Source organism: Hippoglossus hippoglossus, chromosome 8 (genome assembly GCF_009819705.1).
Source record: "Hippoglossus hippoglossus isolate fHipHip1 chromosome 8, fHipHip1.pri, whole genome shotgun sequence".
In the NCBI taxonomy this organism is placed as follows: domain Eukaryota; kingdom Metazoa; phylum Chordata; class Actinopteri; order Pleuronectiformes; family Pleuronectidae; genus Hippoglossus; species Hippoglossus hippoglossus.
The window spans coordinates 10,951,682-10,975,187 of record NC_047158.1 but is presented as its reverse complement, the minus strand read 5'-3'; the positions used below and the strand labels follow the sequence as shown (position 1 = coordinate 10,975,187).

General features: G+C 42.0%; 3 protein-coding genes across 7 annotated transcripts in view; 2 read left to right on the top strand and 1 right to left on the bottom strand.

Annotated features, from left to right (window-relative positions):
- The first annotated feature begins 2,096 nt into the window (after nucleotides 1–2,096).
- LOC117766836 (perforin-1-like) lies at nucleotides 2,097–5,419 on the top strand. Its single transcript, XM_034594209.1, has 5 exons — nucleotides 2,097–2,117; nucleotides 3,261–3,820; nucleotides 3,945–4,083; nucleotides 4,156–4,370; nucleotides 4,475–5,419. The coding sequence occupies exons 2-5, from the start codon at nucleotides 3,288–3,290 to the stop codon at nucleotides 5,352–5,354; spliced, it is 1,767 nt and encodes a 588-aa protein (XP_034450100.1). The 5' UTR covers nucleotides 2,097–2,117; nucleotides 3,261–3,287; the 3' UTR covers nucleotides 5,355–5,419.
- Nucleotides 5,420–7,566: 2,147 nt separating this feature from the next.
- On the top strand, nucleotides 7,567–11,023 carry LOC117766835 (perforin-1-like). Its single transcript, XM_034594208.1, has 5 exons — nucleotides 7,567–7,669; nucleotides 8,752–9,311; nucleotides 9,436–9,574; nucleotides 9,647–9,861; nucleotides 9,966–11,023. Exons 2-5 carry the CDS (start codon nucleotides 8,779–8,781, stop codon nucleotides 10,843–10,845), a joined length of 1,767 nt encoding a protein of 588 aa, XP_034450099.1. The 5' UTR covers nucleotides 7,567–7,669; nucleotides 8,752–8,778; the 3' UTR covers nucleotides 10,846–11,023.
- Nucleotides 11,024–11,106: 83 nt separating this feature from the next.
- The window catches only part of LOC117766834 (spidroin-1), a 16,812-nt gene continuing 4,412 nt past the window's right edge, over nucleotides 11,107–23,506 (bottom strand). Inside the window, exons 6-25 of one of the 5 annotated variants that reach the window (XM_034594203.1) lie at nucleotides 23,396–23,470; nucleotides 23,198–23,281; nucleotides 22,508–22,537; nucleotides 22,169–22,213; nucleotides 21,683–21,733; nucleotides 19,666–20,337; nucleotides 17,623–17,685; nucleotides 17,455–17,502; nucleotides 17,288–17,332; nucleotides 16,204–16,254; nucleotides 15,986–16,015; nucleotides 15,816–15,854; nucleotides 15,650–15,709; nucleotides 15,316–15,360; nucleotides 14,283–14,342; nucleotides 13,830–13,904; nucleotides 13,413–13,445; nucleotides 12,533–12,571; nucleotides 12,075–12,131; nucleotides 11,107–11,790 (exon numbers count right to left, since the gene is read on the bottom strand). In XM_034594203.1, the coding sequence (XP_034450094.1) occupies nucleotides 11,786–11,790; nucleotides 12,075–12,131; nucleotides 12,533–12,571; nucleotides 13,413–13,445; nucleotides 13,830–13,904; nucleotides 14,283–14,342; nucleotides 15,316–15,360; nucleotides 15,650–15,709; nucleotides 15,816–15,854; nucleotides 15,986–16,015; nucleotides 16,204–16,254; nucleotides 17,288–17,332; nucleotides 17,455–17,502; nucleotides 17,623–17,685; nucleotides 19,666–20,337; nucleotides 21,683–21,733; nucleotides 22,169–22,213; nucleotides 22,508–22,537; nucleotides 23,198–23,281; nucleotides 23,396–23,470 (1,607 nt within the window). In that variant the 3' untranslated portion in view covers nucleotides 11,107–11,785. The remainder of the gene's footprint in view (nucleotides 11,791–12,074; nucleotides 12,132–12,532; nucleotides 12,572–13,412; nucleotides 13,446–13,829; nucleotides 13,905–14,282; nucleotides 14,343–15,315; nucleotides 15,361–15,649; nucleotides 15,710–15,815; nucleotides 15,855–15,985; nucleotides 16,016–16,203; nucleotides 16,255–17,287; nucleotides 17,333–17,454; nucleotides 17,503–17,622; nucleotides 17,686–19,665; nucleotides 20,338–21,682; nucleotides 21,734–22,168; nucleotides 22,214–22,507; nucleotides 22,538–23,197; nucleotides 23,282–23,395; nucleotides 23,471–23,506) is intronic. The other 4 variants (XM_034594205.1, XM_034594204.1, XM_034594206.1 and 1 more) reach the window with 4 other exon arrangements.

The window sequence follows — 23,506 nt, the reverse complement described above, 5'->3', positions numbered from 1 at the left end:
AGACAAACCTAAGAATTTTACTTGAGATTTTCACCCTTAGATATAATATGCAACTTGTATGCCCCTTCGACATTACAACATATCTAAGTCATTGCTAGCAACAGTAATTCCGACTTTTATTTTAAACTGTTAGTCAGACTAAATAATTTTCAAATAGGACATTTGACCTTTGTGATGCATTGTACCGCTTCAGCTAACCTGAAATTAATATTTGGGGTGGAACATATGATTATCACCACGTTCATGATGTCTTAGATTGAATCTTTGTGAATTTCTGGGTCTGATGTTTATCATGATGTTTTGTATATACATATACAAATTTGACCATCATACCACACTATATATTATCTCTGCGTATGCATACTCTTTCTGCTTTCGTAACCGCCAAGATGACATCAGGGCCACAAATCTGAGATTGTGCTCATCTTCCCCCACCAAGACCTCGAAGAAGCCTAGCCGGTGTCTGGGTCTTGGTTTGGCCAGGAAGCCTTCAGCATGTGTCTGTGTCTTATCTCCTGGGATTTTACTATTCACTCAGTTCACACACATAGTACACATACATACACACACACAGGTCAACTCTTCACACACACACACACACCTCTTCATTGCATCTGCATAAAAAGCACACGCCTGCAACTGTTTCTTTGTCATGTCCTCTGCAGAATGCTCTTCGCATGCTGTATGATTGTCTGACCTTCCTTGCAAGGAATAAAGTATACTTAAAAGACTATGATTCTCTAATCTCTTTATTTCAGAAGTCTCACCAGGTCAAATTTCCATCACAATATCAGTTTAAGTTTCAGGGGGGGTCTTCTCTATGGAGGCCACCATGTTTCGTGTAGTAGCCCGGACTGGACAAACTAAACACCCTTTGAGTTTTTATGAAAACTTAAGGTTACCACAGGTTCTCTTTCATGTTTGGAAGGGAAGTATGAGGTGAGGGGTGTTCAGCTGCAACATGACACTTCATGTCACTAAATTCTACACACTGCAACTTTAAAGCATAGAGAATTAGTCACCATTGACAGCTGAAGACCATTGACACCTTTTCATCATAGTCACTTTGTGTTTGAGATCTTCTTTGGAAATTGATCACCAGTGTGTCACACTCTCCAGTTCCAGTGGTGGGAAGTAACGAAGTACAAATAATTCGTTACTGTACTTAGGTGCTCATGCAGGAGCTGGGTTCAGTTCAGTCTTTATTATTCTGTCTGAAATATGGCCTGCAGCAAAACTAAACTGTGTCCACTGATTTTTTTCTTCTCTGTACTAGCACTGTGCAGGTTGTTAACAAAAGAGGAAAACAATCCTATTTTGTGGGCCTAGAACTTGTTTCCTTTTGCTGAGTTATCATTCCTGCTACTGATTAGAAAGTGAAAGGTCCATGTTTAATTTTTTAGTGGTTATACTGTGGTCTATTAGTCTTCTTAGGCAGACACAAGAGGCAGATTCTGTTGTGTTGGTTCTTTGTTGTCCCTTGAACTTCAGATGCACTAGTCCATTACTATTTGAACCTCAGCATCTGGGGTTCAAAATTTGTAAAATTATACAGTGTATGTATATTTTTGTTATAATTTTTCAGTCAGTGGAAATAAATCCCGAAGAGAACAATTTTTTTTTGTTTTTGTGTCTGTATAGGCCTACTATAAAAAGCACTTTGCATTTTTAATTTTGGTACTTGTACTTTTACTTTTGATACTTACGTACATTTAATATGAGCTACTTTAAGACTTTGACTCAAGTCATTTTCTTATGGGTGACTTTTACTTTTACCGGAGTCACTTTCAGGTAAGATATCTGTACTTTTACTCAAGTATTGCTTTCAAATACTTTAAACACCACTGTCCAGTTCTCACCGTCCTCAGCCACAGCCCACCACCACTTCAGAAAAATGATAGGTTTGTGGTCTCTGGTTCGTTAGTGACTGGAAAGCCAGCCTTTACTTTCATGTTGTCATGAGAAACTATCCAACCACTTTTTTCACCCTCTGTTCTCTTGTAGACCACCATTACCCCCCACACCCCCCCCCCCCCCCCCCCCCCCCCCCCCACACCCCGTATAAAGTAAAAGCTCCGATATTCTTGCTCGCAGTCAGTTTATGCAGCAAGACGGAGGTGAGTTTGTGCTGACCTGTTTATATTAAGATATTCTTGCACTTTTTACTTGGTTTTGCTGGGGCCTGTTTAATATCATGTTAAGTTATTAAGTCCATTACTGTGTAGATAAATGTTAGAAATAGGGATGTAAGAGGAAAATTTGTCTGAATATGACTGTCCATATACAGTCGCATCAACTTAAGATCGTGAGCACATTGAACTTTATTCAACTTAGTACATTTTTCTATACAGAGCTCATAAAACAACATTGAACTTTTTAACTTCTGTAAATTTACATTTTTTAAGGCAGCTTTTTCAAATAAGTTTTCTTAAGGTGATTTATGTGTTTGTCATTGGTTTCGGTTCTTGGGACCACGGAGGCAATTTGGCTCAAACCGGAGGTTGGTTTCTGAGAAAATAGGACATTTTAGGATGTGTAATTTGGTGAATATCCAAATAGATATCTGGATGTGGTGAATCTAAATGTGGTTATAGGTGGGCTGTTTGGCTGTATATGCACCTAATGTGGAAAAATGTTGGAAAAATATGAAAAACCTGATTGAGATGGTTCAACCGGGGTCTTTCTGTGTGGAGTTTGCATGCTCTCCCCAAGTCTGTGTAGGTTTCTTCCAGCTGCCTCCCATAGTCAGAAGACTTGGGGTTAGGTTAATTGGAGACTCTAAATTGTCCATAAGTCAGAAAAGTTTTTCATGTCCGTATTTTGGCCCCATAATATACTGGCGACCTTTCCTGGGTGTACCCCACCTCTCCCCCTTCTCAGATGGGATAAGCTGCAGTTTACCAAGTAACTCTCAAAGCACAAGCAATACAGATAATGGATGGATGGGTGGATGGATGGATGGATGGATGGATGGATGGATGGATGGATGGATGGATGGATGGATGGGTGGATGGATGGATGGATGGATGGATGGCCCAGGAGAACAGAGTTGTACACCTTAGCAAAAGCAGCATAACGGCTTCATAAACAACACGACAGAGTCAAAAGACATCAGAGTCCTATGAAAAGAGCTTTTAACACGATTGTGGACCAAAATCACAGTTTTAAGATAGGTGGAAAGTGTGTGGCATTTAAAAAAGGAGTGTGACACATGCAGTGAGCCACTTTTCGGTGTGTTAAACTGCTTTACTTGTTTTCAGGGTAAAACCATCTCCCGTCTCAGCAACATGTTTCTGTTGAATATCGTCATCTGTGCCAGCTTCGTTCTGTCCCTCCCTCAGTGCACGCATCAGTCATGCACCGTTGGGAAACCCAGGGAGTGCGAAAAGGCTGAGTTCATGCCGGGTACCAATTTGGCCGGGGAAGGCTTCGACATCACCAAACTGCAGCGTAAGGGGGCCTTTGTGATCGACATGAATCCGTGGAAACGCAAAGACAAAACGTGCAGGCTGTGTAGCAACCCCTACCTTGAGAACAAACGGCAAAAGCTCCCCTTGTCTGTGGTGGACTGGAGGGCAACGCACACCTGCAGCAGTAAAGTGGCCAGTAAACTCCACGACTCCAGTGAGTCTCTGGTCCGTTCTAGCTCTGCTTCTATTGAAAACAACTGGCAAACCAATCTAGACGTTGATTTGGGCAAAATAAGCGGCTCACTGATGTTGGCCGGTGCCCATTCTAAACTGGCTGAGTATTCCATGGAAAAGACCAAGCACGACAAGTTCAGCTTCACAAGTCAAGGCATATCCTGTGACTATTACAGGTAAGAAGACAAGAAATCAGCTTGAGCTTTTGTCCACACACTCCTTAAATAAATACAACACTCTTATTCACTTCTTTCATTCTTGTCTTTGTTTCCCTCTTGTCTGGTTTCTCACTGGGAACAGCTACAGAGTGAGCGGCACTCCCAAACTGCACAAAGAGTTTAAAATAGCAGTGAAACAGCTTCCCAAAGCCTACAGCCCTGAATCCAAGCAACGGTTTTACAGCCTGATTGACAACTTCGGCACACATTACATCACTAAGGTGAAGGAGACCCCAAAAAGCTATTTTATACAAAAACAACACTTTAATAATACATTTATCATATAATTCCAGGTGAAGTTGGGGGGAAGTGTTCAATCTGTGACCAGCATCAGGCAGTGCCAGGTCAGCCTGCAGGGCCTCAGCACAGAAGAGGTGCAGACGTGCCTGGATGTTGAGGCTTCTGCCACCATTTATGTGGTTAAGACTAAAGCTCAAAGTAAATTCTGCAAAAAGGACGCAAACAAGATGGACAGTAAATCATCCTTCTCCAGCCACTTCAGTGACAGGTAGGGAACATTTTTTCATGTATTCAATCAAATGTTTTCTTTTCATTTGCATCTTTAAACTCATATTTTCCATTCATCTGTTGAAACTACACTTCTCTTTGCAGGTTCACAGAAATAAAGGGAGGCCATACCACAGAGCCTGATCTTCTGTATTCTGCTGATAAAGATCCATCAGCCTATAAGGAATGGCTAACCACACTGCCACAGAATCCAGACATCGTCTCATATTCCCTGAAGTCACTTCATGAGTTGCTACCTATTAACACACCTCTCCAGAAGAACCTGCGCTCAGCCATCAGCCATTACATCCTGGAGAAAGGCCTGTTGAGGAACTGCAGTGAACGCTGTCAGGCCGGGATCAAGAGCGACTCGAGAGATCCATGTGTCTGCCAGTGCCACAACGATCCTGCTGTAAACCGAGACTGCTGCCCGGTCCGTAAGGGCATGGCACAGGTAATCATAACCGTACAGCGGGCCACTGGTCTTTGGGGTGACCATTCAACTGCCACAGATGGTTACGTGAAGGTGTCCTTCGACGGAAAGTTAGTGCAGCAGTCTCTTGTCATTAACAACAACAACAACCCACACTGGGCCATGGTGGTCCCCCTGGGCTCTCAGGATTTGTCCTCACTCCCTAAGGTAAGATTTGAAGTGTGGGACCAGGACAACAAATGGGACGACGACCTGTTGGGAGCATGTGAGGAAGTTCTGTCTGCTGGTGTCAAGGAGGATGTGTGTAAACTGCAGCACGGCTGGCTGTACTACAAATGGGAGGTGAAATGTGCCCCGAGCCTGAGTGGAAATACATGCATTGAGTATAAGGCTTCACCAATGAGTCCAAGCCTGAAGAGGCTGTATGTGTCCCGTCATGCCCACCCCCTTCCAAAGGCCCTCCTTTTAGAGATGGGTGTGTTTGTGGACAAATCGAGTTCCCAGGGGAACCAGAGTCTTACAGCTGAGAGTGACATGTTTGACGTGGTGTAATCTGAGGCCAACGTAGCGGCTGCAATTCAATTGTGAAAAACGTTCCTAATATTATGTCCAATTTGGTTCAGTTAATCTATATTAAAGCCTTTGACTAGCAGTTTCTATGCATGCATTGTAAATGAAGCGATATGGTTATCACCATGTTAATGATGTCCTAGATTGAATCTTTGTGAATTTCTGGGTCTGATGTTTATTATGATGTTTTGTATATACATATACAAATTTTACCATCATACCACACTATATATTATCTCTGCTTATGCATACTATTTCTGCTTTCGTAACCGCCAAGATGACATCAGGGCCACGAATCTAAGACTGTGCTCGTCTCCCCCCACCAAGACCTCGAAGAAGCCTTTAGCCGGTGTCTGGGTCTTGGCTTGGCCAGGAGGCCTTCAGCATGTGTCTGTGTCTTATCTCCTGGGATTTTACTATTCACTCAGTTCACACACATAGTACACATACATACACACACACATAGGTCAACTCTTCACACATACACATCTCTTCACCGCATCTGCATAAAAAGCACACGCCTGCAACTGTTTCTTTGTCATGTCCTCTGCAGAATGCTCTTCGCATGCTGTATGATTGTCTGACCTTCCTTGCAAGGAATAAAGTATACTTAAAAGACTATGATTCTCTAATCTCTTTATTTCAGAAGTCTCACCAGGTCAAATTTCCATCACAATATCAGTTTAAGTTTCAGGAAACTAAAAGTATTCATCGAGGAGGATGACCAGGTTTCACAAGATAACTGTGTGGAAGATTTAGGTGAAAGGGATCTATTGACAGAAATTTTATATGAAATAATCATAGAGATGTTTTCACGAGTGTGTTTCATCGAAATTATACAAATTGTTGTTTTATTTACCCTTGAATGGCCCTTTATATTGAAATAATTTATATTTACATCGGGGGGGTCTTCTCTATGGAGGCCACCATGTTTCTTGTAGTAGCCCAGACTGGACAAACTAAACACCCTTTGAGTTTTTATGAAAACTTAAGGTTACCACAGGTTCTCTTTCATGTTTGGAAGGGGAGGATGAGGTGAGGGGTGTTCAGCTGCAACATGACACTTCACCACTTTATGTCACTAAATTCTACACACTGCAACTTTAAAGCATAGAGAATTAGTCACCATTGACAGCTGATGCCCTCTGTTCTCCACGTCCTGCCTTTTGTATTATTGTGCACATAACCTGTGAACCAGTACTACCTCATTGGAAAAATGTACCTGGCATCATCCAGCCCAGTCTTTCAAAGCACATAAAAAATACTTTCTTTTAGCGAGTACATTTTATTTTGTAGGTGCACCCTCTCCACTTCTGGTCTTATTTTGGTTGACAGACTATTGACCGACTTGGTTGTGTAAATGCCAACACTGATTTAGAAGCATTAATTATCATCTGAAAAATTATTATAATAAAATATTATTTGTAAGTTTTCGCTAAGGAAAAATATTTTAATTGCAGCAACAACATGTCTCCTTTCCTACTGTAGTAATATCATAGATTTAAAAAAATAGGTCAGTCCTTCAATGGTATCTCCAATGGTCTAAAACTCTTACACCAGAGAAAGAAAATACTATTTATAATTCTGATTTATGGTCAGATTTTAATGATTAGCTAGGCATTAATCTTCAAAGGAATAGTTTGTGGATCTTAATGACAATAAATCACATTTAGGAGACTTAGTGGATTTAAATGGTGGTTTCATGGGGGTTGTAGGCTTTTTTCGCCCACTACACAGTAACACATTTTGGTACAGATTAAGATGGCAGGCCGGATGTCTAAGGGACGGATTTCTAAGGGCCCTTAGATAGTGCCATTGTTGTTTCTTCAACTTAAATTTATTTTTGTAAATCTGTTTTAGTCACAGTCATATTTTAGTGTTGTGGGTTTTTTTGTCCTTCACAAAGTTCACCTTTTCCTCATAGTCACTTTGTGTTTGAGATCTACTGTGGAAATTGATCACCAGTGTGTCACACTCTCCAGTCCTCAATGTCCTCAGCCACAGCCCACCACCACTTCAGAGAAATGATAGGTTTGTGGTCTCTGGTTCGTTAGTGACTGGAAAGCCAGCCTTTACTTTCATGTTGTCACGATCAGTTTGAGTTTGTCAGCTCCTCCCACTCAACAACGCTTCTGCTCAACATCGAAGAAACTGTCCAACCACTTTTTTTCCCCTCTGTTCTCTTGTAGACCACCGTCACCTCGCCCCCCTCCCACCACCTAAACGGCTTTTTTTAAACGTATAAAGTAAAAGCTCTGCTATTCTTGCTCGCAGTCAGTTTATGCAGCAAGACGGAGGTGAGTTTGTGCTGACGTGTTCATATTAAGATATTCTTGCACTTTTTACTTGGTTTTGCTGGGGTCTGTTTAATATCATGTTAAGTTATTAAGTCTGAATATGACTGTCCATATACAGTCGCACCAACTTAATATCGTGAGTACATTGAACTTTATTCAACTTAGTACATTTTTCTATACACAGCTCATAAAACAACATTGAACTTTTTAACTTCTGTAAAGTCACATTTTTAAGGCAGCTTTCTCAAATACGTTTTCTTCAGGTGATTTATGTGTTTGTCATTGGTTTCGGTTCTTGGGACCACGGAGGCGATTTGGCTCAAACCGGAGGTTGGTTTCTGAGAAAATAGGACATTTTAGGATGTGTAATTTGGTGAATATCCAAATAGATATCTGGATGTGGTGAATCTAAATGTGGTTATAGGTGGGCTGTTTGGCTGTATATGCACCTAATGTGGAAAAATGTTGGAAAAATATGAAAAACCTGATTGAGATGGTTCAACCGGGGTCTTTCTGTGTGGAGTTTGCATGCTCTCCCCAAGTCTGTGTAGGTTTCTTCCAGCTGCCTCCCATAGTCAGAAGACTTGGGGTTAGGTTAATTGGAGACTCTAAATTGTCCATAAGTCAGAAAAGTTTTTCATGTCCGTATTTTGGCCCCATAATATACTGGCGACCTTTCCTGGGTGTACCCCACCTCTCCCCCTTCTCAGATGGGATAAGCTGCAGTTTACCAAGTAACTCTCAAAGCACAAGCAATACAGATAATGGATGGATGGGTGGATGGATGGATGGATGGATGGATGGATGGATGGATGGATGGATGGATGGGTGGATGGATGGATGGATGGATGGATGGCCCAGGAGAACAGAGTTGTACACCTTAGCAAAAGCAGCATAACGGCTTCATAAACAACACGACAGAGTCAAAAGACATCAGAGTCCTATGAAAAGAGCTTTTAACACGATTGTGGACCAAAATCACAGTTTTAAGATAGGTGGAAAGTGTGTGGCATTTAAAAAAGGAGTGTGACACATGCAGTGAGCCACTTTTCGGTGTGTTAAACTGCTTTACTTGTTTTCAGGGTAAAACCATCTCCCGTCTCAGCAACATGTTTCTGTTGAATATCGTCATCTGTGCCAGCTTCGTTCTGTCCCTCCCTCAGTGCACGCATCAGTCATGCACCGTTGGGAAACCCAGGGAGTGCGAAGAGGCTGAGTTCATGCCGGGTACCAATTTGGCCGGGGAAGGCTTCGACATCACCAAACTGCAGCGTAAGGGGGCCTTTGTGATCGACATGAATCAGTGGAAACACAAAGACAAAACGTGCAGGCTGTGTAGCAACCCCTACCTGGAGAACAAACGGCAAAAGCTCCCCTTGTCTGTGGTGGACTGGAGGGCAACGCACTCCTGCAGCAGTAAAGTGGCCAGTAAACTCCACGACTCCAGTGAGTCTCTGGTCCGTTCTAGCTCTGCTTCTATTGAAAACAACTGGCAAACCAATCTAGACGTCGATGTGGGCAAAAGAAGCGGCTCACTGATGTTGGCCGGTGCCCATTCTAAACTGGCTGAGTATTCCATGGAAAAGACCAAGGACGACAAGTTCAGCTTCACAAGTCAAGGCATATCCTGTGACTATTACAGGTAAGAAGACAAGAAATCAGCTTGAGCTTTTGTCCACACACTCCTTAAATAAATACAACACTCTTATTCACTTCTTTCATTCTTGTCTTTGTTTCCCTCTTGTCTGGTTTCTCACTGGGAACAGCTACAGAGTGAGCGGCACTCCCAAACTGCACAAAGAGTTTAAAATAGCAGTGAAACAGCTTCCCAAAGCCTACAGCCCTGAATCCAAGCAACGGTTTTACAGCCTGATTGACAACTTCGGCACACATTACATCACTAAGGTGAAGGAGACCCCAAAAAGCTATTTTATACAAAAACAACACTTTAATAATACATTTATCATATAATTCCAGGTGAAGTTGGGGGGAAGTGTTCAATCTGTGACCAGCATCAGGCAGTGCCAGGTCAGCCTGCAGGGCCTCAGCACAGAAGAGGTGCAGACGTGCCTGGATGTTGAGGCTTCTGCCAGCATTTCTGTGGCTACGGCTAAAGCTCAAAGTAAATTGTGCAAAAAGGACGTTAATAACATGGACAGTAAATCATCCTTCTCCAGCCACTTCAGTGACAGGTAGGGAAAATGTTTTCATGTATTCAATCAAATGTTTTCTTTTCATTTGCATCTCTAAACTCATATTTTCCATTCATCTGTTGAAACTACACTTCCCTTTGCAGGTTCACAGAAATAAAGGGAGGCCATACCACAGAGCCTGATCTTCTGTATTCTGCTGATACAGATCCATCAGCCTATAAGGAATGGCTAACCACACTGCCACAGAATCCAGACATTGTCTCATATTCCCTGAAGTCACTTCATGAGTTGCTACCTATTAACACACCTCTCCGGAAGAACCTGCGCTCAGCCATCAGCCATTACATCCTGGAGAAAGGCCTGTTGAGGAACTGCAGTGAACGCTGTCAGGCCGGGATCAAGAGCGACTCGAGAGATCCATGTGTCTGCCAGTGCCACAACGATCCTGCTGTAAACCGAGACTGCTGCCCGGTCCGTAAGGGCATGGCACAGGTAATCATAACCGTACAGCGGGCCACTGGTCTTTGGGGTGACCATTCAACTGCCACAGATGGTTACGTGAAGGTGTCCTTCGACGGAAAGTTAGTGCAGCAGTCTCTTGTCATTAACAACAACAACAACCCACACTGGGCCATGGTGGTCCCCCTGGGCTCTCGGGATTTGTCCTCACTCCCTAAGGTAAGATTTGAAGTGTGGGACCAGGACAACAAATGGGACGACGACCTGTTGGGAGCATGTGAGGAAGTTCTGTCTGCTGGTGTCAAGGAGGATGTGTGTAAACTGCAGCACGGCTGGCTGTACTACAAATGGGAGGTGAAATGTGCCCCGAGCCTGAGTGGAAATACATGCATTGAGTATAAGGCTTCACCAATGAGTCCAAGCCTGAAGAGGCTGTATGTGTCCCGTCATGCCCACCCCCTTCCAAAGGCCCTCCTTTTAGAGATGGGTGTGTTTGTGGACAAATCGAGTTCCCAGGGGAACCAGAGTCTTACAGCTGAGAGTCACATGTTTGACGTGGTGTAATCTGAGGCCAACGTAGCGGCTGCAATTCAATTGTGAAAAACGTTCCTAATATTATGTCCAATTTGGTTCAGTATATTCTATATTTAAGCCTTTGACTAGCAGTTTCTATGCATGCATTGTAAATTAAGCGATATAGATATTTGAAATTGAATGTTATAAATGTATAAAACAACAAATAATAAATAAAAGTTGTGGCAGACAAGATCTTTTTATTCCTTATGAATATATGTATTTGTAATACATTGTGCCCATTTCATCAAAGACACACTGGTCTGATACATATTTTGTGTAATGAATCTGTAGCACAAACATTTATAAGATGTGCTTGCCTGTTTTATGCATTAGTCACTTTGTGTATCTTGACATGATCATTATTTATCCACAATAAAAGCATCATATCTGTACTGCTTGTAGTATTCCATGTCTCATGTCTTCTTACTTTAAGTTTCAATTTGAGTGCTGGTGTTTATCTCAGACAGCGCTGCCCAACATGAGAAAGGAAGTGGTAGAACTTCCTGTGTGCGAATGAGGCTTCGCTGATGCGATTAAAGAGGAACAAAGTGTTCAGATAAACAGGTCAAATGTTTTGACTCAGAAGCTTCAAATCAGCATCACTGGACATATAATTTATTGGATTAAAACATTCATCTTAACAATTATCTCAAAACATTGCCACAAATTTCTTGTTTATGTTCACCACCATTTTTTTCATCATTGACAGAATGAGACAGGTAGGGCACTGAAGGTTCTGGACCAGGGAGACAGACACGGGTAACAAATGTCCCCTTACAGAGAAAAGACGAGGAGAATAAAACAAGGACAAAACTGACAACAGGACAGGACAAAATGGACCGAAACACACACACAAAAGGCTTTTAGAACAGATTACAGTGAACACATCAGGGAAATTATCCACTTGAAGAGGTTCAGGTCATTTGAATTAGCCTGGTTGAAAAGGGGAGACAAAGAGGGCAGATACATAATTAGGAAAAGATGGGATGGTGATGAACGCAAAACCATAAAAAGCACACAATGTCCTTTTTTAACAAATCGTTGGGTTTCATATTCTATCTAAAACTTTATTTTGAGTGGAAATTACAGAGATTTATTAAAAAAAGAAACTGAAATAACCAGTTTCCCCCATTGTGTGGAATCTTTTAACTTATTTATGATGTTTTAACTGGACCTTAATCTTCATGCACCCACTGTAAACCGGCCTTCATTCTCACCTTTGTATCCATTTCCAAGGGCACCGTTAACTCCACCATATTTGCCAGCCTGCTCTCCTGTGAACGGATCAAATCTATGTTACAAATGTGCCAAAGAAACAAGGTTTAACAGCTTGTCTTAAACCCATTTCTTTCTTTTCTTTTATTAGACGACTCAGCCAACTCAGTGTGCAGGTTCCATACCCTTGAGTGCAAAATAATCCATAATGCATGCAGCTGTAGTTTTCATGTGCAAGCAATTCATATTAAATGCTCAGCGTATGTAACAAGGACAATTGTGAGTTCCATTTCCAAAAATAGCTGTGCTTCATTTGTTTTACTCAGGAAAACTGTGCATGTGTGTAAGAAAGCACACCAGTATTCAGACACACCCACACAATAACCAGACAGGACAAGCTGGTTTGAAAATGTGGTTGATGACTAATATAAAGACCAAGTCAGGGGGGTTTCTTGCTCACCCAAAGCACCTTGAGTCGCTCCCAGCTGTGCACCATAACCTGATCAAACACATGCAAGAGATACCAAGTGTTAAGACAGGACAAACACACTAAATATATTTCCGTTATGCCTAGGGTCTGTTTTGACTGATTTTAGGAATACTTATTTTTTGGTCATGCTTATTGTGTGTGTGTGTGTGTGTGTGTGTGTGTGTGTGTGTGTGTGTGTGTGTGTGTGTGTGTGTGTGTGTGTGTTATGATGTTGAGGGGATCTAAGGTCAAGGTTAAGATAAGGGATAGAGTTTGGCAAGTAGTACAAGATCATGGTAGGATTAAGGGCCTTTCACATCCACCTTGTTTGGTTCAAGCCCTATTTTCAGTTTAGTTCGAACCAAAGTAGGTGTGAAAGGTTCCGAGAACCATTGTCTCGAACAGCGGACCGTCACTGGATCCAACAAGACATTTAGATGTGTGAAAACCTGTTTTGAAAAGAAGAAGAAGCAGTTCTAGCAAGATTGCTTGCAGTAAACTACTAGGATGCTCATTTTTCTGGTAGTAATACTATAATGACACTGTCAACTAAATTAACAAAGTGAACCGATTCATTTTCTCCATTCAAACAAAAGACGACTTTTTGTATTTGGCTTGTGACTACTTTTTGTAATTGTCAATACACCATCATCACACGCACGCCCATCCACAAACCAATCAATGTGACGAATAGGGAGACACAGCCCATGGAGGTCATGACAACAGAATGGATGTCATACAAAATTCACAAAGGCATGAACCTTGATTTGAACCTTGATTTGGACGCTCAGGTGTGAAAACGCCATAAGTCTCCAGGAAAATATGTAAGTGACCGTGTTTCTTTGGGGCAAAAGAGTGCATGAAAACTCACCTGTTTGCTGAGCTCCGTATCCTGCAGCAGCTCCTGAAACAACACCCAACATGAAGATACTTTAACTTCAGAGTGATTACTTTACTTTAACAGACAGAAATACTGGACAGACAGGTGATAGGATACCATAGCACATAAATCTGCCCTCTGTCCCACTATTCTTCAAATTCTTCTTGTTCGTGGAGAATCTCGTATCTCTACCAGAATACATGACTAATTATAAAATCTGTGTTAAATGACTCCTGTGGCTTATTGTTTTAAGTTCATAACTCAATATTTTTTTTGTATCTGTTTGCACTCGTCTGCTGAGAGCTTTCACTTCTTTGGGTAACATGAAAACTAAGGCAACATACTGCACTACTTTTTCCATCACACCGTTATTCACACATAATTGTTCTAACATAAAGTCTCTCTCACCATATTTGTTTGCGGTTTTAGCACCTTCAGCGCTGAGGCTGAGCGACTGAGCGCCGTACGGATACCCCCCTTCACCTAAGAGGAAAAAAAGGTCTGTTAAAACTCTGAGCTCATGGTAAACTAACAGGATGGGGGGAGATGTGAAAAATAGGAGGGTTGTGATTTTCTATAACTGCTGCAGCTTCTGGTTTTATTGTTATTATCTCTTAGAGCATCATGAGGCCTTTGAAACTGTGACTGGCTGCGCAAATAAAATGACTGGACTTTATTTCACTAATCAAATCTCATGTAAGTTTACAATCTATCAAATACTGATGGCGTTTAGTTGGTCTTTTCATTTCCTGCCAGCCAATCAAAAAGTAGCATTTTCATTGACTGTGGTGGAGCTTCTCATAATGTGCGTGAGAGTGATTACACTTAACATAAGGTGTAATACAAATGTACTCCTCCTACCTTCCAGTCCAGCAGGAATCACTGGAGCGTTCCCATAAGGAACCTGAGCAGCTCCTGCTCCTGCGGAAAAGAAAGATCACATGGTCAAACTGACTCTTTCACCCTGACATCTGCTCGGAGGATCAACCAAGCCCGGCTGTCTGACTCATGCATGGAAACCGCTTCTAACTAATAGTGTGACAGACAGATAAAGTCATGTCAGCACTGCCCACCATATTTGCCACTAGTTGATTCTAACCCTGCACCAAGAGCTCCTGAAAGACGACAAGAGAGAGGGGAAGTCTTAAAATAACAAACAGTGCATGAAGATGGACGACATGACAGCTCCCTAAAAGTGAGGCCAATTTATCTGGATCAGTAAAGGTAAAACAAAGTCAGCCTCCTCCATGTTTGTGGATGGGACATGGACCAAACTAAAAAGTCAAAGTACATATGTATTTTTTTTTTTCTCAAAGATGATTTCTGTCATTTTAAGTTATTACCTCCACCAAGACGGTTTTCATCTGCTTTGTTTTTGGTTTACTGCCTGGATTTCCATGAAACTTGGTGAAAGGATGTGGTATTGGTCCGGAGAGAACATTGTGACACAATGTTTTTTAACATTTTTATTGACAATTCATGGGTCTTGATGAAAAAAATCTGGCATGTTTATGGGACTGATATTTAGGAGGGTGTGACATTTGGTGCAGATCGAAATAAGAATCTGGATCGAGTAAATTTAAATTTGGTTTCATAAGGGTAATTCTCTGTGGGCCATAGTTGTTATTTGATGCTGGAAAAACAGGGTGACATGTCGTTATAGACAGCCAAAGCTGACTTGTGATAGGTCAAGCATGTGTATCATGGACCTTGATACCTAAACTCCAAATTAAATCATATGAACAACATGGCACCCATATCCAAGATATTTTGGGTTCATTTGGTAAAAGTGTGTTGTTGACAGATCAGGGTAATTTTGATTTCCAGTATTTCCATGTGTTGGTTTATGTGCGTTCTACTGTATATGATGCTGCCCCATTCTTAAATCTCTTACCATATGCTCCTTGGGGCTGCCCGGCGTAGCCTCCTGTGCTGAGGGCTGAAAAAATAAACATGTAGGTCACACTCTGCTGCTTCATTAACTGGATCACAGCAGAACTGCGTGAAAAAGCATCTACAGGAGCAGGAAGTTAGAAACTAAGGTGGTCAGCTTTTAGAAATAAGAGACAACAGCTACACCCAGTGGATGAACCACCAAACTGGACATGTTAAGCAGAGCAGGGGTCGCTCCCCTCATGGCCTCTTATTTTAAGCAGGTTAAGCATCTACGGGTTAATGCCATCCCCTGTTATGGGTGTCAGCTGGTTATAACTGGTTATAACCATTACCTTTATTCTTCCCTGCTTTGTTCTCAGCCCCATCAGCTAAGTGTGCTGGGTAACCGAGCCCTGAAACATAGTTCTAATTAGCACTATAACAATGTCTGTCAGCCTTTGACTCTTTAAGTACACTCAGTTCCACCTCTTCTCCACATTTTGTTTCGACAGTACTCACCAGCTCCGTAACCGTCGCTGTAACCATTACCGTAACCTGCTGAGACGAAGGGCAGTGAGTTAAGTATATATTGACAATGACAGCTGAAATTTTAAGCCTATATTTTCAATTCACATTTGTTTTTGACATTTCTGATGAAAAGACAGGGATTTCTTAAGCACGCCCACTACCTGCAGCCAAAGCTTTTGCAGCGTCTCCACCTACAAAGAGAACAGAACAAAAACAGCCACTGAACACCAATGATCAGCGTGGCTCCTGTCGTGAGGGCCTCGATGCAGAATTAAGAATGATCCTTGGCCGCCCACATTTCAAGGTTAATATTTTGGTTCGCTGATTTAAACTGTGTTGCACAGGATTTGAATTTGTCAACTGATGAGTTGCCACTTACCGTAGCCATTTCCAGCAGCACCCAGCAGCCCGGTTGCTCCATCACCATAGCCTGTGATAAAACACATTTAGAACGAAAATAATGTAAGGGACAGACATTTATTACACTTCTTTGACAAAAAGCATAATTATTTAGCCGAAGGCAAATATGAAACACGGCTATTTCCTTGTACTGACTTGCATGCAAAAAAGGAGATTTACAGGGAAAAGTTTGGCAGTAATTCTCTTTTGTCAGCAAATTATTCACAAGAAAGTGATGGAAAATAGTGAAGCAGCTTGTTGTGTGACATTTACAGCAAGGTGAAGAAAAAATGTGTAGGACTAGGAAGTGATCGAATTAAAGTAAAGTAATGGTGCATTCAGACAACCCATGAAGCAAACCTTTTGTGCAATGAGATTACATACAGTCATTCGCTTCATTGCACTCACACATACGCAAATGTGAGGCAAATAGCTTGGGTCAAAGTTGACCAAAGTTGAACTCTACGCAAAGCCACGCTGCGATTTGCCTCACACCAGGAAGTGAAATTTGTGTACGTCTCCTCGCTTGCACAGATTGGAAGTGAACGGGAGGTGAAGGATCACCACTGCAACATTTGCTTATGTGTGACTGGGCCCTGATCCTGCAGCCAAATTCATACAAGTACACAACATGGGAAGTGGCTTCGCATTTGGTGTGAACATGGAATAAGAGTAAGAGCTTATTTTCTGATGTGTGATACATGATCTATTGTGCGTTGTCGCCTCCAAGGTGGAAAAAACCCCAGATTATCTCAAATCTGTGTTTTCAGACAAGCATATTTGAGCAGCATAGGGTTGGTGAAGGAAGGCGCTCAAAAGAATGGTTTGGGATTTAGGGCTATAAATGTGTTTGCTTTCATGCCAGGAGTTAAATAAAGAGATGGAAAAAATTAGCCTAGGGTGGTGTCGAGTAAGAAAGCAAATAAGGGTATTTCTAAAAATGTTTAACGATTCCTTTAAGAATTCAAGAGCTGCAGCAAAGACTGAAGGAGAACAGGCTGAAGAAGGAAAGGATGCAAATGGACAGATGGAAGAATTTTCCTCCACCTCACTGGTAGACTTGCCTGGAACACCTTGAGGATACCCACCCTGTCCGAGTGCAGCGGCAGCTAAGATGTGTTTCACAGACAGTTTAGAGTTAGGACACGGTGCAAAAGGAAAAAATGAGCACTCAAATCCCTCAGTCACAACAAAGGAAAGGATGGTGAAAATGGAAAATGTGCGTGTTTACCTGCATGTTTGCCAGCCGCACCACCCAGGTATGCTCCCTGCCCCAAACCTGCGGACAGTGCGTTGGAAATCTTTACCACAGGTAGTGTAAATATACATCAACATCTCCGTCTGCTAAAAAAAAAGACTGTTGACTTTTCTTTTGTGACGTGTCAGTGCCCAACGTTACCTGCTCCGTAGCCTCCAGGGCCCAGGTTTGCTCCCAGGTAGTTTCCCGCTCCGCCGATATAACCTGTGGAGAAGGTTCGCACAAGTTCAGCAAAGTCACCTGTAATTTAACGTGGCCCAGATGGATATGATGTCCAACAGAGACACTAGTTTATTACTATATTCATGCTGAAACACAATAATGATGGTCTAAAACAGAGCTCTGCTGGTCACTTCCAGATCACAGCTTATGATTTCATTATTTATATTGATTACTTCTATATATTTGAGGTTATAAATTTCTTTCATTCTTCTATCCTGTGCTTGGGTTCTCTTGTCTTATTCAAGTTGCTCTATGAATACATTTTTATTATTGTCACAATTATACAATATTGATCACACAGTGAGGCATTGGTTGAGAGTCTCTTTAGCTCCCACAGACACAAACCCAGCTTTACTAGGACACCAAATATCAAAATCAGGTTTGAATCAGAATTGTTGCCATTCCACATGTACACACAATTTAACATGATATTCAGAGGTTGCTCTAAATGGGAGTTTGACATGTGACAGCAGGACAAAGAGACACACTGTACATTTCAACGTTTCTGCAGCCTCTCCACTGGGCACTGACTCTCCTGGACTAAATCCTAAAATACATCAGATGTTGTGGACCTCCAAAATAAGATATCATGACAACCTGAGGCACAGTCCAAAGACCTTTAAAATAAAAGACTGACAACCTGAAACCCACTCCCTGAATCTGAGGCAAACCAGACAATGAGATGCAGAAGTATTGTTGGATGTGTTCAGTCTTCTTCTGCAATTTCTGCATTAGATCCAGCAAACCCAAACAAATTTTACCAACCAAATGTGTACCAACGATAACAAAACCAACCATGTGGGAATTTGTAACAACAGACCACTCTTGGGATGAATGAGATCTTGAATCAGACAGGATCTCAAGCTGAGAGCTTTCAATCATTGCATTGCAGACGGATGTGAAAATATTAGCAATTAGTTTGATTTTTCCAACAGAAATCACAAAATCAACTCATGTCTTCCAGCAGATGATTTAGTATGATAAGAAACCACATTCATTCTGTCACCAAGTAGCATTCACATTTGACTACAGAAAGAGATAAGGCAGCGAGAGCACTTACACTCAACAATTCAATCTATAGAGCTCCAGTGTTCTGTGTTTAACTGTTAGTGGGTCTGCCAATGAAACACTTATACATGAGTATTTTTTTTAAATGGCAATTTAAGGGTAAGTTTTGTGCAAATGAGGTTTAAAAATGAAGGACCATCTTAGATCAGCCAGCACAGGACTTCTCAATTTCCTGTCAATCCTGACAGTCAGAGTGGATGTTACCATCATGTCAGACTTTGATCATCTGCATCATTTCCAACTTGATGGCAAACAGAGTCAAATAAGTACAGACAGAAGTACAGCTCACATTAAGGGTCTGTTAGATGCTTAAACCTCTCAATCATTAATGCTGAGTGACTACTATGAGTCTCTGTCCATGTAAAAGCGAAATTGCGCCAGGGACTCCCTTCTGCGTACCAAGCAATACACATCCAGGCAACAGTTTTACCATTTATAGGACTTCTACAGGAAATTGTACATAGGAAAATAAAATGATCTGTCGTTACCCAAGTGGACAACAAAAAAAGAGACTGAAATGGTGAAAAAAGAGACGAAGAACTCCTTCCAGGTTGGCTTAGGATACTAAGAGCTATGGGCTTCTTGACATTGTGTTCAGCACGATAAAGGTGCTTTGCTTCCTGACCATCTGCAGTAAAGCCTTAAGCTTCCTGCCCTTGCACTGAGGCGATGCCTAAACTTTGGGTTCTACTTGCACATGGTACCAGTTCATAGCTTCACCTTCCTCAAAAATGAACAGAACCGCTATGGCTTTCTACAGCAACAGTTCCACAGATTCTAAGCCCATTTATGTCTTTAGTCACAAGCCAAAGGTGTCTGACACCATCTGCCCATCCACTGTAGCAGATCAATAGTTTCCAGTTCACTGACCCTTTGGATGAGAGAGTATATTACCTGGGAGATCTTGAGGCAGTGGATAGGCTTTCTCTCTTTGTGCTTGTGGAGCTGCATGTCCAAGATGTTTGTTGCCTTTACCAAAGTGAAGCTGAGGCAAAAAACCTTGAGTCCTTTCTGATCCCAAAATCTCACGGTGATTGATTTCTGATACCTCTGACAAATCACGAGTGGATCCACAGTTTGGGGCTCGCTGATTTTGTTGAATCAATAAATCGTAGTCTCCAGCACTCTGTGCCTGAGAGGAGGCGGAGATCGGGTTTCTGGTGTTGTCTTGATTCAGAGGCAGCTGCTGTCTTACTCCTCCAGCTGCCAGTGTGACTCCATGGCCTGTGGTGATCTTTCTTTTCAAGACTGTAGGCTCATGACTGTCTCTTCCTTGTGCTTGTGAAGCAGCAAGACCAAGATTTTTACTCGGTTTATCAAAAGGGTTTGTAGATCCAAGATTTGATGACTTTACTAACGGTTCGAGGCTGTGGACTCCTCCTGCCAGTAACTCGGGTGCAGTAGGACCAAGAATACTGCCACCTCCGACTGGTGTTTCAGGAACAAGACCTTTGTCTCCTTTCCCCTTCAAGAGAGCAAGTACTCTGCCCTTTTCTCTCATCAGATCTTGCATAGCTTGGCCCAGACTGGCCAGCTCTGGTCCACCCAAATCTGCTGCAGACACACCTGGCAGAGAGATATCATGCATTCGTGACTTCTTCGTGGCTCAGAGACAACAGTGTTTCTTTGAGGGTCAACAGCACACTGTATTGGCCAGTGGCAGAAATGTGTTTTGATTCAAAGTCTACTTTGAATTTCAATTCGATGCAATTTAACACATCATCCATTGAGTAATCATCACTCAAATGGAGGTAAGACCGAATCGAGAAAAAACAGAATCCATTATGGCTGAAATTAGTCCAGATAAAGAAGGACAAAATCGTCAGCATAATGTGGAACTGAGACGGAAAGAAGACAAGACGCAACTGAAGCCTCGGAAGGACAAATATTGTACTTCTCATTGCATCGGTGCAATGACTTCAACACATACAATATGACATCACAACAAAGTGTTGCCACCTCAAGCAGTTGAAATCCAAAGACACCGCCTGACTCAGACAACATCAGTGTGCAACAGAAACAAAGCGTTGTCAAACAGATGGGACATAAAAGCAGAAAACTACAGTGGAACACAGCAAACATTTTAAAAGCCAAAACGTTTGACAATAGACTGAAAGAATTCTAGTTTTCACAACACAGTTTCACTCAGTTTTTGAAACTATGGAGATTTTGTATTTAAACTATAATCAGTGACTGTAGACCAGAACCAGAACAGGAACCAGAGTAAAGTACAGGAACCAGATATTCCATACACTCAAAAAAAAAGGTCTTTGAATGGATCAAAATGCGTCCTTCACAATGATCAAAGGATCATCTTAGTCTTACTATCATCAGGTTATGAGTGTGCTTCATAGACTCTATATAAAGATGGATGACATGGCCCCTCCCCAAAAGTGAAGCCAAATCATTTCGATCACCCCCTGGTGGCTGGCTGCAGTATAGGTCAACAACCCTGCCTACTCCATGTTAGCAGACCGGACATGGACCAAACTAAAAAGTCAATGTACACATTAAATAACATTTTCTCAAAGATGGTTTCTGTCATTTTAGGTAGTTCTTGTCACACTGAAATGTTATTTTTTGGCTTCATTACTGTACAATAGGAGGAAGTGGAGATTTGCCATCTTTATATACAGTCTATGGTCTGCATGTATTCGACAGAACCTGTTTTCCAGTTGCCCCATTCGGTTTGTGTAAACCACAGCTCTAAGTGCACCACAATCATTAAGGCTGATAGACTCAGACTGGACCTGTGGCAGTAGGAGCTGCAGAACTCATGCAACATGCAACACGTACTGTGTGAAACATTCACATCAGCATGTGAATCTTCAATGTCACAGACAGGTTACAGACAAGTGGACACAGATTAAAGACACACAAACACCACAGGTGGCTGTGGTAGAGGCTTTACCGGGTATTTGTTCCTCAGTCCTCTGTCCATTGGGATACCCAAGTCCAATTCCTAATGACAGCAGACAAGGGGACTGTCACTGATTTCACTGACAAACTCAGGACGACACTGTGGCCACATACACTTGCAGTCTCTAGACTTGAAAAAGGTTTAAAAAGCTGAGCATTTCTGTAACAGTGATAAAATAAAAGGCATCCATCTCATCGGAACAAGACAAGCCCTTATATTAAAGAATCATTTTTTGATATAGTTTTGATACAGATGATAAATTATTTCATTTTAAAAGTGTGTTTTATGAAACCTGAATAACATGTTTATCCATGAAACAGTGTGAGTGTGAGTTAGTGTGGGTGATAGGACACAAGACACACTCATTCAGTTTGAATTCATTCTCAGAACTTCTCTCAGCATCACAACTCCAGTGTCTCTGTACAAATCTGAACTGAATGGAAGAAGTCATGTTTCATTTCATGATTCATCACCTACCTGGTCGGGCTCCAGGATAGCCCATGCCAGCCATAGCCCCATATCCTGGCAAGAAAAACAAAGAGCCGAGTTCAGAGGACGTGGAGCGAATCTTTAAATCAGACAAACCCACTTGATCACCAGAAGCCCTGGATTTTCCCCTGTTTTACGAGGACACATCTTTTATTTGCTGAAGATGCAGCCTGCCCCAGACATCGTGTTCACAGAAGAAAGTGCCACTCAGCTGAGATTTATCAAACAAACAAGCAGAGCGATTACAGAGGGTGTAATTCTCTGTGTAAACTCTCATCTGGGAAAACACTGCACAGGAATCACAAAACAATCTGTGGAATCACTCACCTGGCAGAGTTCCGTGGCCAGCACCATAAACTGAAAAGTCAGAAAAACAAAGAGTTCATTTCTATTTAAAAAGATTTCTACGGTTGATGACCTACTTCACTGTTTTTGCAATATGCAGCTTTTTCCTGATTACAGATCATCCAGTGACTTTACTTTTTGACAATTACATGCTTTAGTGTAAAGTCTTTAAAAAGAAATCACTGCAGTAAATCCTTGTCTCTTGATGAAATAATGAAATTAGTGGTTTTATTTCACCCTTTAAGATTTACATCTTCAGCTAAGACCTCATTGCTTTAAATAAGAAGATAAGGATGATGCCAGGTTTTATGGGCATTGGGGCAGTCACATTTTCTTTATAAAGCCTGCAGTGAGTGTTTAGTGTTTATTCACTTTTAGTTTCTATAAAACTTCCATCTATCCATCTGTCTATTTTCTTCCGCAGGGTGTGCCAGACTCCCCTCTCCCCAGGTATGCTATCCAGCCGCTTCTAGGAATCCCGAGGCGTTCCCTGGCCAGGTGGGATATCTAATCCCTCCAGTGACTTCTGGTTCTACCCCTGGGTCTCCTCCCAGTTGCGTGTGCCTAGAAATCCTCTAATGGATGGTTTCCCAAAAGGCCTCATGAGAAGATACCTGAACGAGCGCAACAAGCCCCTCAACTCAGGCATCTTCCTTCAAACGTTCTTCTTACCTCGTTTCCCTCCCTGGCCCAAGCCCAGTCCCAGTCCGTTAGTAAGTCCAGTCCCCATTCCCGTTCCTGTGCCCAGGTTGGCACCTGCAATCACAAGAAACATAGACAATTAACCACATGGGACTCATACACAACAGAAGTCAAAATCATTTATAATAAAGTGACAGTAGGGTGTGAGGGTTTTATAATCTGATGTACCATAGGCTCCCTGGGCTCCATATCCACCTTGCCTCAGGCCTGCTCTTCCTCCTACTCCAAGAGATCTGTAACCCCCTGTGAAAATCATGAAAAAGAAAACGTTGATGTCGA

What these genes read in the sequence shown, in the direction of transcription:
- LOC117766836 (XM_034594209.1), top strand. Translation starts at nt 3,288, where the DNA reads ATGTTTCTGTTGAATATCGTCATCTGTGCCAGCTTCGTTCTGTCCCTC. An exon ending in GCACACATTACATCACTAAG is followed by an intron (nt 4,084 to 4,155) that starts GTGAAGGAGACC and finishes ATATAATTCCAG; the next exon opens with GTGAAGTTGGGGGGAAGTGT. An exon ending in TCCAGCCACTTCAGTGACAG is followed by an intron (nt 4,371 to 4,474) that starts GTAGGGAACATT and finishes TTCTCTTTGCAG; the next exon opens with GTTCACAGAAATAAAGGGAG.
- LOC117766835 (XM_034594208.1), top strand. Translation starts at nt 8,779, where the DNA reads ATGTTTCTGTTGAATATCGTCATCTGTGCCAGCTTCGTTCTGTCCCTC. An exon ending in ATATCCTGTGACTATTACAG is followed by an intron (nt 9,312 to 9,435) that starts GTAAGAAGACAA and finishes CACTGGGAACAG; the next exon opens with CTACAGAGTGAGCGGCACTC. An exon ending in TCCAGCCACTTCAGTGACAG is followed by an intron (nt 9,862 to 9,965) that starts GTAGGGAAAATG and finishes TTCCCTTTGCAG; the next exon opens with GTTCACAGAAATAAAGGGAG.